This window comes from Maniola hyperantus, chromosome 23, assembly GCF_902806685.2.
Source record: "Maniola hyperantus chromosome 23, iAphHyp1.2, whole genome shotgun sequence".
NCBI classification, from domain to species: domain Eukaryota; kingdom Metazoa; phylum Arthropoda; class Insecta; order Lepidoptera; family Nymphalidae; genus Maniola; species Maniola hyperantus.
Genome location: NC_048558.1, coordinates 6,516,605 through 6,533,289, shown reverse-complemented (window position 1 = coordinate 6,533,289; position 16,685 = coordinate 6,516,605). Strand labels below are relative to the sequence as shown.

The 16,685-nt window shown below is 37.9% G+C and overlaps 1 protein-coding gene across 1 annotated transcript in view; it reads right to left on the bottom strand.

The window, feature by feature from the left end:
* Positions 1-60: 60 nt before the first annotated feature.
* The window catches only part of LOC117993136 (uncharacterized), an 84,505-nt gene continuing 67,880 nt past the window's right edge, over positions 61-16,685 (bottom strand). Inside the window, exons 3-8 of the mRNA XM_034980881.2 lie at positions 13,077-13,193; positions 10,679-10,775; positions 9,350-9,459; positions 7,268-7,375; positions 5,022-5,120; positions 61-4,794 (exon numbers count right to left, since the gene is read on the bottom strand). Coding sequence (XP_034836772.1) covers positions 4,665-4,794; positions 5,022-5,120; positions 7,268-7,375; positions 9,350-9,459; positions 10,679-10,775; positions 13,077-13,193 — 661 coding nt within the window. The 3' untranslated portion in view covers positions 61-4,664. The remainder of the gene's footprint in view (positions 4,795-5,021; positions 5,121-7,267; positions 7,376-9,349; positions 9,460-10,678; positions 10,776-13,076; positions 13,194-16,685) is intronic.

Sequence of the window (16,685 nt, the reverse complement as noted above, 5' to 3'; positions counted from 1 at the left end):
ACTTACAAATGAAAGGTAAAATTAATTAACTATTAGAAAGGAAAAAAATAATTCAATATGCTCGGAGTAAACTATCTTTATTTCACAAAAAAAAAAAACACCAATTAAAATACACCTTAAAACATTAAATATTATGGATTAGTGTTATTTGTATAATATACTATTCGTACACACGCGGTCAGCCCCTTATAGCTCTATATCTTTACAGATAAGATCGATATTGGCTCAACCGTTCGTTTATTGTCATATTATTGTCAAAATTTCCTCAGACCGCGTCTCAATCGTATTTAATTTAATTATGATAAAGTAGTATAGTGGTATTCCAAGATATCGAAAGCATTTGTGTTTATTGGATTATTGAATTTATCTAATTAATAATTGTTTGTATTCTTTATTTAAGGAATCGAGAGCCGAAACCAGTCTATTTAAATTATCTAAAGGTTTTATTAAGTTTTGATGGATGCATTTTTGTACCATTATCTACAATATAAACATGTAACTTTTTACGAAATAAATAAATAATGATGTAATCAATAATTATTGTTATATTTTCTTATTCTACTAAGAAAACATTTATTTTATAAATTTAATCGGCATAAAATATCTGCCTTTTCGATAACTTGAAACCCCTACAACAACATTTATTATTTTCATACGATATGATTACTTCATAATATGTCGGTTAGGCAAGAGACACATTCGTGTAAGGATTAATACCAAGATATGTAAATGCCAATCTAATTAAGTAAATACAATAAAGAGGAGATGTTCGAAATTTCATACAAACTTGGGCTCAACTTACGATGAAGTAGGTCTTATTTTTAGAGTGAAATAAATACTTGCAATAATTTGAAATATGTTTTTTTTATAGACATCATGAACGTTAATCTGGTGGGTTTGAGTTATTGTGCTTTAAATTGCAGGATGTATAAAATTCTGGTAAGCTTTTCACTTCTTTTTATCTTCGTACTGTTTTAATCTATTTTCATATACATAAGTAATAGGTACTTACATACAATAAAAGCTAAAACAAAAAGTTTCATTTTTTGATTGTGTATAGATATCAACCAACCAAAGTTGAAAAAATGAACTAATTACGCATTTTTTAATTTAATTTTTATTTCATCTATAACTTTTATAATAATATCTAATGAATAATTTATTTATTATATTATATTTGTTCTATTTTTCTATTGTATTTATTATATCTTATTTGTATTTCAACCAGAAGCCCAATTTCGCCCATCTCCTTTAAAGTTAATCCATTAATCAAAACACCTATTTTATTTTTGCAATATGTATTCACAAATGCTACACAATATTTACTAATAATATATGAATTTAAATGACATAAAAATAACTCGTATAACTACAGAATATTTATAGATAGAAAATAATAATATTCATACAAATAAAAATGTATACGTATCTCGCTAAAATCGTAGGATAGGACTGTCCGTCCGTCAATACATAGAATATTAATGAATTTGACTATAGCTTAAAGCCGTTTAATATATATTATGTAATATAAGTTAAAGCCAATGTTATAGTCTGTGAGGTTATGTCGACGATCTCCGTCTCTTAATAGTCAATAGATATAGACAATTAATATATATTAACTAGCACATAATAGTTAACAACATCCTTAAATACACCCTTACTGCTCTCTATCAACCTTTTAGTACTTTTGGGTTTGCTTTTATGCATATGGCTTTATGATAGGTAGGATTTGCGCATCACGACAGAGATCGAGAAAATCTAGACAAATATCCTTATTTGCGCCCAAAACTCCATCCAAACTCTCCTAAAATTAAATAAGATCTAATGACTAGAGGCAATCTTTAAAAAACAATCGAATTCCAATGCCTTATTGACACGTTATTTAGCGAAAAGTAAAATATTGTAGTTGGCAGGGACACAACATACCTCCTCATAATATTATTACGATGATAAATAAGAAAAATACTCAAATCTGACTTTCTCCTGAAGTTGTGCACAATCTTATTTTATAATATGGCTATACCGAGCCACTTATCCCGAGAAAACGCGGTGTATGTCTAGCGCACATCACTTATCTCCGAAAAGCTTTATATATTTTATTTTATACTTCAGCAAACATTTTTACAATTCAAAAAAACGCTCCAAAATTATGTCTTCCCCGATCCTATATATCTAAAATCCATACATAGGAGTAGATAAGTTGAAAGTGCGCGACGCGCTTGCTAATTTACAAATAGGTAACTAACGTGAAACATTTAAATGTAGTTAAAGCATTAATTGTCTGTCGGTTCGGCTGAACGAATTGCCACCCTAAAACACTATCGATAAAGTTTACTATCTCATATTTCCTTCCACCGAACCCGACTTAGCCGTCCTTTAGGCTGTTGGAATATATTTTACAGGATAACCTTAGCTCCTAATCACAACGACAGTTATACATAGGTATGTATAGACATTCAAACTACATGATTTTTTATAATTGTATAATATAATTCAGCATATAATATAGCAACAATTATCAATTTTGAGATTAACCATGTTTATTATACATCTTACAAAGATTTTTAGAATACGGTAACAGGAAAAATTTGAAACTATACTGGTAACACCTGAATAAGTAATACTTACTTCTATTTCATATTTTTATATGCCATAGGGAAGGTTCCTTTACCGATAAGTAATAAATTAAAAAAGTGAAAATATACTTTACTTGTTGAGAAGACTTTATTGGATTTTTTTCTGTTCGATAATATAATATTATAATATATAAATATTAAACGAAACTATTTATAATATCTTGAACTTTCTACATTTTTTAAAGATATCGTTATATTATTATTTATTGTCATAATACATATTTTGTATTATTGTCTTATCGTTATTGTAAAAATGCTGAATTTAAGTATCTTCCAAAACCTAAATATGCATATTTAGGTGAATTAAATATAAAATATCTATTTGACACAAAAAGATAAAAAACACTTATGTACTTACAAATATAAATTATTCTAATAATGATAGCTTTAAAAATAACATTAAAATTAAGTAAATTGAAAGTATAAAAATCTATTCTTTTTTTATAAAAAAAGGACAGAAAACAGACTTAAGTACACAACAAATTATTCTTATGTTAAAGATAGATATAACGGTACGAAAGTTTAATCAAGAGGTACGTATTAAATATAAAATGAAAAAGTTTTATTACAATTCCCAAGAAAACTCCTACCATTGTGTTTAATGAAATGGGATTACGACCTTCATAGGAATACGATGCATAGAGAAAAAGTTTTAACAACTCTTATAATGAAAATATAAAACAACTTCAAAAGCAAAAAAATAATTACACGGTAGGTATGCTTGAAATTGTCAATTTTTCCACGAGCCATCCGTCGGGCTCTCACAGAGTCCCGTGAAAATAAAAAAAAACTTTTACAAAAACCGCAAGATTGCGTAAATATCTTTCCAGTCAGAGAGCGAATAAAAAACAAGCATCGATACTCCACTGCGTATGATATTACATCGACAGTATTTTTGAATACACTTACAACACTAATAAAATGTCGAATTAAATATTAAATATAAACATCTAAATTTTTGGTAAAATTTTCATCAATTTATTGTCATTTCGTTATCGTCTTGGAAATTGACGGTTCCCAGTTTATTCAATTTAATAATTAATTGATCGTAATAATTCTATAATAGGTATTAATAAATTTAGTATACTTAACTAAAGAAAAAAGTTATTGTCAATTGGAAATTGGTTACCCTAAATCTACGACCAGCCTAGAGCTGGCACAAGAAAAATCTTATATCTATAAAAATACAATGCGATCGTAAAATTGGGATTAAAAACCGCATATCTACAGAGAATATCTCGATTTTATAAATATAAAAATATTGCAATAGTAGCGGTCGCAAGCTCAGTTTTAATTATGAAATAAGCGAAAAGCGGGGATATGCTTTCCGATATGGCAACTTTTAATACTGATAATAATTAATTCGTAATAATCAAGGAGCCTGTGGCAATAATTATTTTATGACTTCTCTGTTAGGTAGACTATTAATAATAAAACATACCACAGAATTTGAGCATGTTGAGCTATATTAATCTGAAATTTATTAATTATATTAAAAAAAATATTCATGCCTATAATGATTTACTTAATTGACGTTAAAAACGTATAAACTTAAAAGATTAGATCAACTAGACTGATATATTTTCGAAGGAAGACGTGTTTTACATTTTGTCAAAAATTGACTTTTTAATACGCTACTCTAAACTCGAGTTATATACTTAGCAATCACAATAGATGTAAACTAAATAATGTATAACGCGTGCCATTAAAAAAACGGATTAAAAGAGCGCATTACTTTATTAGATTTCACTTACACAATATACCGGTGTAGGTATAGTGCGTGAGTGCGATGAAATGATTAGCGCCGTTTCGTTTTGATTTGTTTCTTTATTGGCACGCGACATATTTGTATTAATGACAATGAAACCTTTTTTGATAATTTGCCACCGGCTCCGTAACTATAATTATTATAATAATACATTGGAGTTTTTAAAGCCAGAGAAGGTTTTGTACGTAAGGGAGTATCCCGTATGGAATGTTCTCGATCGTGCTGCTTGTTCTGAGACGTTATGGGCAGTTCTAAGGGGTTCAGTAGTATGGGGCGTACTCGGGGAGGTAGTCGAAGAAGGGGTGGTAGAAGGTGCGGCGCACGGGTGGCAGCATCACGTCGGAGTAGCGCGAGAACTGCGATGCTTGGCGATTGCCTGATTGTGGCTTCCTGTGAACAACAATTACAGGAATTACAAGTGAATTAGCGTTCCAGTACGATGCCGTGTAGAAACCAAAGGGATATGGGTTTAAATAAAAACTGTCATACCCCTTCCAGGTTATCCCGTTTCCATCTTAGACTGCATCATCACTTATCACCAGGAGAAACTGCAGTCTAGGACTAAATTGTATGTGAGTCAATGTTTTTTAAATAGTAGGTACTAGGTAGGTACTCACTTTCCATGTCTTGCCGCAGGTTCATCGGCTGCATATTCTAAAGGTTGGAGTCCACTAGGTTCCTGTTCGCCATAAGTGCCGTATACATAGTCCTCATTACTGCAACAAAATCATATTATTACTTACTAGCTTATGCTCGCGACTTCGTCTGCATGGACTACACAAATTTCAAACCCCTATTTCACTCCCTTAGGGGTTGAATTTTCAAAAATCCTTTCTTAGCGGATGCCTACGTCATAATTGCTATCTGCATGCCAAATTTCCCGCCCAAATTCCCGATCCGACCAGTAGTTTGAGCTGTGCGTTGATAGACCAGTCAGTCACCTTTTCGTTTTATACCTACATTTAGACTAACTGAGCTTAACTACATTTAGATTTAGGTTTTTAAAAATCCCGTGGAAACTTTGATTTGACCCGGGATAAAAAGTAGCCTATATCGACCTATGTCACTCTCCAGGTCTTTAACTATACCCAGGCAAAAAATCACCCGCTCCATTGCTCTATTTTTCAACTGCTAAAATAAAAAATAAAACTATTTACTTTATGAGTATCTCATATAATGTTTCTCAAAATAAGTATCTTCCACTATGTAGAGAGGTAAATCGTAAATGGATCTTATTAGAAAAAAATTTATTTAATTAACTGAAATATGGATACTACCCCAAGGCACCTAAACTCTTTTTTGAGGTACCTACCTACCTAATTTTATAGCATGCCAGTTTTTTAATATCTGTTTGCATAAAATAAATCTCAAAGCCAGAAACTAATAAAATAACAATTCATAGCAGTCTTTTTAATTTTCCCCCTTGTTCAACGACTATCGTATTAAAAAAGTATCCAAGATTGAAGAAAAGTTTTAAAGCTGTCTGAAAGTTTGAAGGATGTATAAACAATTTTTCAGCACGAAGTTTCAAGACGCTCGGAAATTCAAACGGTGTGTGCACAATGTATTATTATGCCTGAGTAAGAACATACTGGAATATTACATAGAAGTAGGCATTGCTTTGTGGAAGTCCATGATATAGGTACAAAGGAACCACAAGTTTAATTCGCTATGATGCGCCAAAACAAGCAAAACTGCACAACGTGGAGCATGCGACAACGTGGAGCATGCGATATGCACCGTCCGTCCGGCCTCCCACTACAAAAGAAGCGGGAAAATCGAGTAATACAGCTGCTCGATTGCGGTACAATGTCACGATCGCAATTACATCTGATTGGTTGACGCTCGCTTACTATTGGCTACAATGCACTGTTACAACAAGAATCACACAAATTCAGCCAATCAGAACAATTGAGATTGTAATAATGATTGATGCAGGTTTTACGAAATCGACCTACAGACCAGCAATGCACGACATACGGCATTTGATATGAATTATAAAGTCATTAATGTGAAACTGCCAGAAGACTGAATAAACAGGCATATCTAGCAGATCAAAAGACTTATTTCAAGATGACGATGATACACTAAGCATCTGACATGTCTCTTAATCTTAGTTTATTTTATTTATACGTAGTAGTAGGCGATGACTCGATCGCTCGCGTGTAGAAGTCCCTACAAGAGACCTATGCCCAACATTCGACATAGACTATCGGTTGACGACGAGGGGTAAGACTTCACGCCGTCACCCTCAACTTCTTGACCCTTCTGTATAACTCGTGTCTTTGAAATAAGTAGGTACTAACATAGTCCTTAATATACAAACTACCTACACACCAGTTGCGTGTTGACAGGCGATCAGTCAGCCAGTCCTGTCTTTTGTTTATGTTGTATCAGATACGAGAAAAAACCACTACACAGCCTAAGATTAATGATCTCTCAACCAATCTGCGCGTTTCATAAAAGCAATTAGGGTGGAGGATCTTAAATTATGGTGCCTTTTCAAAGTCGTTAAATTAAATCCAAGTAACATAAAATGAAACCGGGGTTCGACTTGTTGCTTCATACGCAGTGGCGGATTTGCAGTCTTGGCCGCCCTAGGCCAGTCGCTGCTTTCTCTGCACCCATCATAATATATAGACTACACAATGAATTTACTTTATTGCCAACTATGTGATAAAACACATCACTTTTATAATAACACTAGCTTATGCTCGTGACTTCGTCCGCGTGGACTACACAAATTTCAAACGCCTATTTCACCCCCTTAGGAGTTGAATTTTCAAAAATCCTTTCTTAGCGGATGCCTACATCATAATAGCTATCTGCATGCCAAACGCCGATTTTTATAGCCTTGACTTACCCGCGTCCAGCTGCAATCTCTTTGAGTTCTTGCTTCTGTTCCGTCTCGTATTTTCGCTGCAATTCGCGGACATGCTCCTGTCGAATCAATTTCTTCAGTGCTTCGAACCTAAAACAATAATTATAGGGCTTCATAACGCTAAAATTTTGGAAGCTGTGATTGCCACGTCCGCCTCTTATTCGGGAGGTCGGGGTTTCGATCCCGGGCACGCACCTCTAAGTTTTACAGAGTTATGTGCGTTTTAAGAAATTTTAATATCACTCGCTTTAACGATAAAGGAAAACATCGTGATTCAACCTGCATGCCTGAGAGTTCTCCATAATGTTCTCAAGGGCGTGTGAAGTTTGTCAATTCGCACTTGGCCAGCGTGGAGGACTATGACCAAACCCTTCTCGTACTGAGAGGAGACCCGTGCTCAGTAGTGAGCCAGCTATAGGTTGATCATGATGATGATGATGATGATGATGATGATGATGAACGCCAAATCTTTTTAGTCTATAGGTGTACTGCTTGACTGAGACGGCTCGAGGTTTAAAGCCAGGATCAGCAGTAGCTAGGTAAATACTGGCAACTAGCAAGTCATAAAGGATAATGAACATCTGTTAGTTGCGGGTTGCGTTGTGGGTGCTGGTTGCGTGAGGTGACTTGAATTCCTTGATTTTTCTTTCTTCAACCTACGCCTTACCCCACGAGCCGTTTCAATGAAACCTTATAGGGTAGTTATAGGGTAGATAATCCCTATAACTAGCTTTTTAATGCATACAAAGATATTTATGTACTTAATATTAGTACTGTATAGGCGTAGACCTATTTAGGTACAAGTTTTACTAAGAACAGGGTTTCAGTTCGTAGGTATTCTTTAGGTGCCGCCATATTCAACTCCGGTTCGATTTCGGGCACACACTTCTACTTTTAGGAGTTATGAGCGTTTAAGCAATTAAATATCACTTGCTTTAACGGTAAAGGAAAACATCGTGAGGAGACCTGCATGCCTGAGAGTTTTCTATGATGTCTCAAAGTGTTGTGAGGTCTGCCAATTCACACAAGGCACGTATGGTTGATTATAGGCTAAATCCTTTCCTTTCTTTGATGCCCTCCCTGGCGCAGTGATAAGCACTGTGGTCTTATATTATTAGTTGGTGGTCCCGGGTTCGATTCTTGGTAGGGGTTTGGAATTTTATAATTTCTGATCTGGTCCGGTGGGAGGCTTCTGCCGTGGTAAGTTACCACCCTACCGGCAAAGCCGTGCTGCCAAGCGATTTAGGGTTCCGGTACGATGCCGTGTAGAAACCAAAGGGGCATGGGTTTAATAAAAACTGCCATATACCCAGATTAGCCCGCTTACATCTTAGACTGCATCATCACTTAGCAACAGGTGAGTCAAGGGCTAATTTGTATCTGAATTAAAAAAAAAACCGGCCAACTGCGAATCAGACTCGCGCTCTGAGGGTTCCGTAGTACAATCGTATTTTATCGACATTATGCAACGATAAATCAAAAACTACTTACTAGATCTCGTTCAAACCAATTTTCGGTGGAAGTTTGCATGGTAATGTACATCATATATTTTTTTAGTTTTATCATTCTCTTATTTTAGAAGTTACAGGCGGGGGGGGGGGGGGGGGGGGGGGACATTTTACCACTTTGGAAGTGTCTCTCGCGCAAACTATTCAGAAAAAAATCATATTAAAAATCTCTATATCATTTTTGAAGACCTATCCAGAGATACCCCACACGTATGGGTTTGATAAAAAAATATATTTGAGTTTCAGTCTAAGTATGGGGAACCTCAAAATTTATTGTTTTTTTTTCTATTTTTGTGTAAAAATCTTAATGCGGTTCACAGAATGTACACAGTAGATGTATCTACTCACCAAGTTTCAACAGTATAGCTCTTATAGTTTCGGAAAATAGTGGCTGTGATATACACACAGACAAACAGACAGACATGACGAATCTATAAGGGTTCCGTTTTTTGCCATTCGGCTACGGAACCCTAAAAAATTTGAGATGAAACCCGTGTCCAGTGGGCTGGCGATCGATTGAGATGATGATGAAGAAATACGAAGATGTGTGTCTTACCTGTCCCTTTGTGGAGGCACCATGAACGTGGGACCTCCTCGAGGTCGGGAAGGTCCAGAGTATCTCAGTATCTTGCCAGACGTGTGTGGTACATTCAACATGCCGAACATCTGTAACAATCAGGAAAAATATTGCTGTAAGTCAATCAGTACCCTTATTATGAAATGCGAAAGTGTGTTTGCGTCTGTGAGCACAGAGCAACATGGAAGTGGAATGAATGGCAACATGGAATGAATGCTAACAAAGGCAATCGGCGAGCAACAATGCCGGCTCGCGTCAAAGCGCGCGTTAAAGCAAATGCGAGCAATTTGCAACGCGCTGAGCTTTTACCTTTTATATCTTTTGCTGTGAAAGATAAAAGGGTAAATTTATCTGTTGTGCGCATGTTATTATAAGGACTTCCTATTAGACTTCTGTGGCTTAAGCAATTATAGTCTGCGACAGGTCAAGATGGCAAACTTGGCCTCACCCGCACTGAGTTAGCGCGGGGGCTGTGTGCGTGTGCGGGGCGTTACCTCTCCGATGGCTATCTCGACCTGTCGCGTTCTATACTAAAACAACATTTTAAAATTGATTGACTTCATGACAGCTGGGTGGACGGATATTTTTGTGCCAAGACGGGGAAAGAATACAGCAAGATTTAGGATGGATAGTTCATTATGAAAGTATGTACCTATCTAAGGGTTCATTGCAGTAGGTAACTTTGCAGTATGAGATTACCGTAGTAGAAATAATAAATTTCGTAATTATTTCTTATTGTAAAAGAATCTAAAAGTAAATAATGTAAATAATATACATGTACCTACCATATCTGAGCAAAATTAATAAATTATTATGATTATGAATAAAGAAAGATTGATTGATATAATAAGTAGGTAGGAATAAGCAATAATAATAAGTGCTAATGGCCTGCCAACCTGTGACACGTGAATTTAAAACTTTGTTATGAACCAAAATAGGCACAAAAGTCCAGTGGTTGAGCTGTGCGGTGATAGATCAGTCAGTCATTCAGTCAGTCAGCTTTTTCTTTTATATATATATATAGAAAGTGTGGCACGTGCAGGTGAGGGTAGAGGCAGATTTATTTGAATTATTAGCTGATGCCCGTGCCTTCGCCTTCGCAAGTCTTAGGGATAAAAAAAATTACGAGACATTTCATGATTTCACCTAGGTTTCAATAGCCCATAAGTATTTGGTGACAGCTCATTTTTTGCGCAAAGGATTGGCACCATTCTACGTGGGCATGATTTGTACAGTAATTAGATAAGGCTGGCTTTTAAGTTTTATTGTAACATTTTCAATTAAAAAATATATAAGGTATGTACCCACCTCGCCATAGTCGGGTGTGCGGACGACGTTAGGCGGTGCTTTCGTGATGACCCGACCGTACGCCTCGCGAGGGATGGACGGGTACTGATATCTGAATCTGCAACAAAAACTAGTATTGTATTTCGTGTAGATGTTGTTGCCTGTATATCGGTATTTTACAGGATATATTTCGAAGAGTGTGCCGAAGAACTTAACGGGTTCCTTCTTGACCGTTCTGCTATCGTACCGCATTCATCGCCAAGGTCTGCATCCGTACGTAGTCGAAATTCCACGGATACGTACGAAGCGATTTGCATCCACATTTCTGATTCGAACCGCTAAGATTTGGAACACCCTTCCAGCATCAGTTTTCCCCTCCAATTATAATATACCTTCAAATCAAGAGTGAATATGCATCTTCTAGGCAAGCGCGCGCCATCTTAGGCTGCATCATTACTTGCCACCTATTCTATTCTATTCTATTCTAATTCTAACCCATACCAAGGGTAGGTATATAGGGTAGATATAATGTTATTTATTTCAGGCAAATTGTTCCCATATTATTACAGCGGTCAAACAAAATAAAATTAAAATTTAGATTTTTAGGTAAAAAATCAATATTTGTTTGATGTACTATCATACTCTGGTGTGTTATCTGGTATAATAAGTATTATTATATTATAAGGCGTTGAAATATGGGTCTACCGTAACGAGTATTTATCTCGTGTTTTAGAACCAGATATGTCAGTCAGTAGGTAAGTTTTGCTTTAGAATGAATAGATTTTGCTACCGTACCATTTTCTCAAAATCATTCATCAATCCGTTCATTCATTCTCAACAAAGGGAAACGAAATTTTGCAGAATGCGAATAGTTCTTTGACGACAAAGGCTTTAAAATACTGCCTTCAATACAATGCACGGAGATTGTACAGGGCCGCAAAATACCCTGAAAGAAGTATGTAGTGTGTGTACTTCACAAGTTTATATATTATACTAGCTTATTCCCGCGTCTTCGTAATTTTTTCGACATTTTCCAAGATAAATCAAAAACTATTACGCATGAAAATAAATAAAAATCTGTTTTAGATTGTACAAGTGGAGCCCTTTCATATGATACCCCACTTGATATAGTTATCTTCAATTGACAATTGAATACACTAATTATTTGTTCATGAACACATTTTAATTTTTTTATGATGTCACCACAAATTCACGGTTTTCAGATTTTTTCCTTTACTTGTGATATAAGATCTATCTACCTGCCAAATTTCATGATTCTAGGTCAACGGGAAATACCCTATAGGTTTTCTTGACAGACACGACGGACAGACGGACAGACAGAAAGACAACAAAGTGATCCTAAAAGGGTTCCTTTTTTCCTTTTGAAGTACGGAACCCTAAAAAAGTTTAGAGATTAGCTACCTATCTACCCGCATTTTACAGTTATCAAATCGAAGGAACGCTAAGGAAATCTAACAAAATGAGTATGTAATGTTCTATAAATGCTATATATCTAACGTATGCTTAAAAGTTTTAAGTTAGCTTTTATTAAGTTAGGCTACGATACGAGTACCTAATAGTTCAAATACAGTAGCCCAGCGAGAATCGCTAAAATGCGATCTTGAAAAATATTAGGTATGCGATTGGATAAAATATCAGGTAAATAGGTCGAATAAGAATTTCTACAAGAATAAACTAGGAGATACCTACCTACTTAGAAAAACTAGAATTGAATTTCTATGTCAAGTCCCCAAGGCGTTTGGCAAATATTCCCTACATTTAGGTATAAGCCGCATATTTTAGGCGGGGCGAAGTTAAAAATAGAATTTATCGAATATTCCAGAACATTTTGATAGGGAAGTTTTTACGTGGGAAGCATTTTCGTATCTTTAATAAAGAGCCCAAGGAAGCAGTGTGGGTGTTGATATGTTCCCAGAAGTTCGTTCGCATGCCGCTCGCGCCCGGTCTTCACTCGTTCCGTTGTAGCTCGCGAACGATAAGGCCCTGGCCTTCATACATTGAGTTTCTCGCAAGAGACGATACCGCAGTCGCATGCCAGTAGAATACAATATTATGATCGCTACTCGAGTTTCGTACATTTTTTTTTAATTTATTGATCACGAAAATGTCAATAATAAATTTAAAATACACAGTTCGCCATACTCTAGAAACTTTTTACTAAACAGCAAATTTTTAATATAATAGCTATAGTTTAAGTACATATAAAATTTTATTTTATTTTATTTTTATTTTAAGCTTTTTCGTGTAAGTAGTCATTGCTCACGCCACGCTCGCGTCCAAAATCTAGCCAACGCGGGTACGAATACGCGCGAAACGATTCGCAGCAAATTCGGCTTTTCTGGTCATATTACCCTGTGGTCTTACCACATGAGTAAAAGTCCTTACTAGGTAGTCTTACCTAGGTGCAGCGCGCGGCATCGCAGTGTAGACCGGCCACTCGTTGTACATCAGCGGGTCGCGGTATGTGTTCACCTCATTCATAATCTCTGGGGCCCGCGCTTGCCGCTTTGAGAACCTGTGGACAAAACTACTATTAGCTCTATTGCTATTTTAAAAACCGGCCAAGTGCTAGTCAGGCTCGCGCACCGAGGGTTCCAAATCAGTAGTACCCTTATTATAAATGCGAAAGTGTGTGTTGTTTGCTGGTTTGTCCTTTGCATGGGTATAGATAAAGACCTGGAGAGTGATATAGGCTACTTTTTATCCCGGAAAATCAAAGAGTTCCCACAGGATTAAAAAAAACCACGCGGACGTAGTCGCGGGCATCACCTAGTCTAAAAATAAATGAACGATAGCCGGGTTGTACCTACTCATATAACAGTAACCCGTCACTCGACCAAAATACTTAATATTCAGCCAGGCCCCATTTTTAAGAAAAAGGTAAATTGCAAAACTAAAACCCGATTACATACTTCTCATAATAAACGCTGAAAATAAATAGCTGATACTAAAATTGTTTTCCTGTCGCTTGATATATTTTCTATGGTATATTTATAATATGTATTTATGAACTTACAATTGTCTCCTTTTCATTTGACATCCCACTCGATAAAAATTCTCGAGGAAAATTTCTCTTTTGGATTGGGTTAATATACAGATGAGTACCAAACTATCTTTGTACTTTGTATGGAAGACTCTGGGTGCGCTACTTCATTTAATTTCCCTGAACTACATAATATTATCACTATGTAGCCGTCGACAGAACGGGTGATAGGTATAGTTCACGACAGGTCGAGATGACATTCGTAGCGACGATAACGTAAGCTGCAGCGTGCTGGGCGGGGAGGGCGGCGCTTCACGTCGTGCGGTCGACGCTCATCAAGGCGCAGAGGTCTTCCCTCATCTTACTCACAAAAGCGCATCGCTCCGCCAGCTCCGCTGCGCTAGCGGTGCTCGCGGGTGTGTTGCCGGCCGACCTGGAATTGATCCGTGTTGGGAGAATCGAAGAGGTGCGCCAGTCCGTGCCCAAGAAGGAGTTGAGCAGACGCAAGCGGGATATCGGGTCGGATGTGATTGCGATGTGGCAGGAGCGGTGGTCTGCGGAGATTTGGGGTGACGAATTGCGACGCTTTTTCCCAGACGTATCCGGCAGGCTCGGGGCCACCTGGGTCGCGCCGGACTACGAGACCTCACAGATCCTCATCGGACACGGCTGTTTCCGGGCGCGCCTGCATAGGATGACGTTGTGCGAGAGCCCGGCGTGCGAGTGCGGCTTTGGCGACGAGGATAGGCACCATGTGCTGTGGGAGTGTCCCCTTTATGAGGACTTGCGAGTGACGATGTTGGATGGGATCGTACGCGGGGAAGCGGGGCCGGTCTTCTACACGGACCTCGTCTCATCGGCGGGGAACTACAACCGGCTACGGGAATTCGCGCACCATTGGCATAAGAGGCGAAGCAACTCTGAGCGTACAGGTGCCAGGACGGCACCACGGAGCAGCAGCGGAGATCACAGCTGTATTAGTGACGTCTAGCCCCCAAGGGGGGAGAGTGAGCATAAGGGACAAGGAAGAGACAAATAATTTGTAGGGAGTCAAGAAGGCGCCCCGGGAAAATGCCAACAGCAAGTACCGAACGGGCGCCCTCCCGCGATTCGGCCCATATAACCGAGAGGTTGGTGGGGCCATGGGAGGTGGAGGGTTGTCCCAGGTCGAGATGGCAATCGGGGTAATGGGATAAAATATAATCGGGGTAGATAATCGGGATGGCAAACCGCGCGCGTACTATCCCACGCCGCACGGGCACTGTGCGGGTGTACGCGGCGGCCTGCATCTCAACCTGTCGCGAATTATACTTATCCTCAAAATTGTCTTTTACCCGATTTTTGACAAAGTTACCTATCACATTGTTTCAGTGATTTAATAAAATTTATCTCGTCTTAAATAAGTATTCATTTAAATACAAACAAAGAACAAGAAAGATGAATGAAATAGATGAAATAAAATGAATGCAATGTAACGGAATTTCCGGATAAACACGAAAGGTCGACAAAAATGAAATCCCATTTAAGGCTGGGTTTACATTAGGATTTTTGTCATTGACAGTGTTGTACGCGACAGGTCGAGATAGCAATCGGGGACGAAACGTCCCGCACGCCCGCACAGCCCCCGCGCTTACCCAATGCGAGTGTGCGGAGCGTCCCCCCGCCTCATACCCCGATTGCAATCTCGAATTGTCTATAGAAACTTCCTAATATCAATTTAAAACGTGGTTAAAACATGCTTTTAAACAGTTTTTTAAATTATAAAAAACCGGCCAAGTGCGAGTCAGGCTCGCGCAACGAGGGTTCCGTATTTTTTTCGACATTTTGCACGATAATTCAAAAACTATGATGCTTAAAAATAAATAAACAGGTGAAGCCCTTTCATATGATACCCCACTTGATATAGTTATCTTACTTCGAAAATTGAAAATACTAATTTTTAGTTCATGACCACAATTTAATTTCGATTTTTCCCCTAATGTCTGCTATAAGACCTACCTTTGCTAAATTTCATGATTCCAGGCCAACGGGAAGTACCCTGTAGGTTTCTTGACAGACCGACAGACAGACAACAAAGTGATCCTGTAAGGGTTCCGTTTTTCCTTTTGAGGTACGGAACCTTAAAAAACATGTTCGAAACACTTGTTTTGATAAGTACTTGACGTAGACTCAACCTTGATGTAGACCCAGCCTTAGGTAACTTGGACGTTACAATTGATAGAATTATTTTTGTTCACGGAATGGGGAAAATATTTTGCCCAATTATGGCGGATTCTTCGCCTTATCCTATCCTGTTAACTCGAGCGAAATAATAAGGTTAATTCGGGAGAAATAATATTAGGATAACATGTTTTGGGTGGGAGTTGGGACCCTTTATTGTATTAGATAGACCAGACGTAAACAAATAAGAAATCAACCTTTATGGGAACATAGGATGTTATGTTTTTAAATTAATGAAATCAGTAAGTAATTAGTCCAATCTGTATCCACGCGGCCGGCAGTGTAATCAATCAATCAACCTGTTTGCGTCCACTGCTGGACATAGGCCTTCAATAGAGCGCGCCACCACACACGATCTTCCGCCTTCCTAATCCACCCACTTCCCGCTACCTTCTTTCGTCAGTCCAGCGGGTTGGAGGTCGTCCCACACTGCGCTTGCTGATACGCGGTCTCCACTCAAACACGTCTGCTCCAGCGGCCATCGGTTCTGCGGCAGACGTGGCCTGCCCACTGCCACTTCAGCTGGCTAATTCGTTGAGCTATGTCAGTCACTTTGGTTCTCCGACGGATTTCCTCGTTGCGGATTTTGTCCCTCAGGGAGTCACCCAACATAGCTCGCTCCATAGCACGCTGAGCGACTTTGAACTTGTGGAAAAGGCCAACTGTTGGTGTCCACGTCTCGGCAGTGTAATGCTGCGTACAAATTGATGAAACGTAACATTCAATGTAGCATTCTTCGACCTTTTCATCAGTCGACGCTTCGAGCGCACAATCCGTGTAGCTACATACCTACTCGCATCTGTT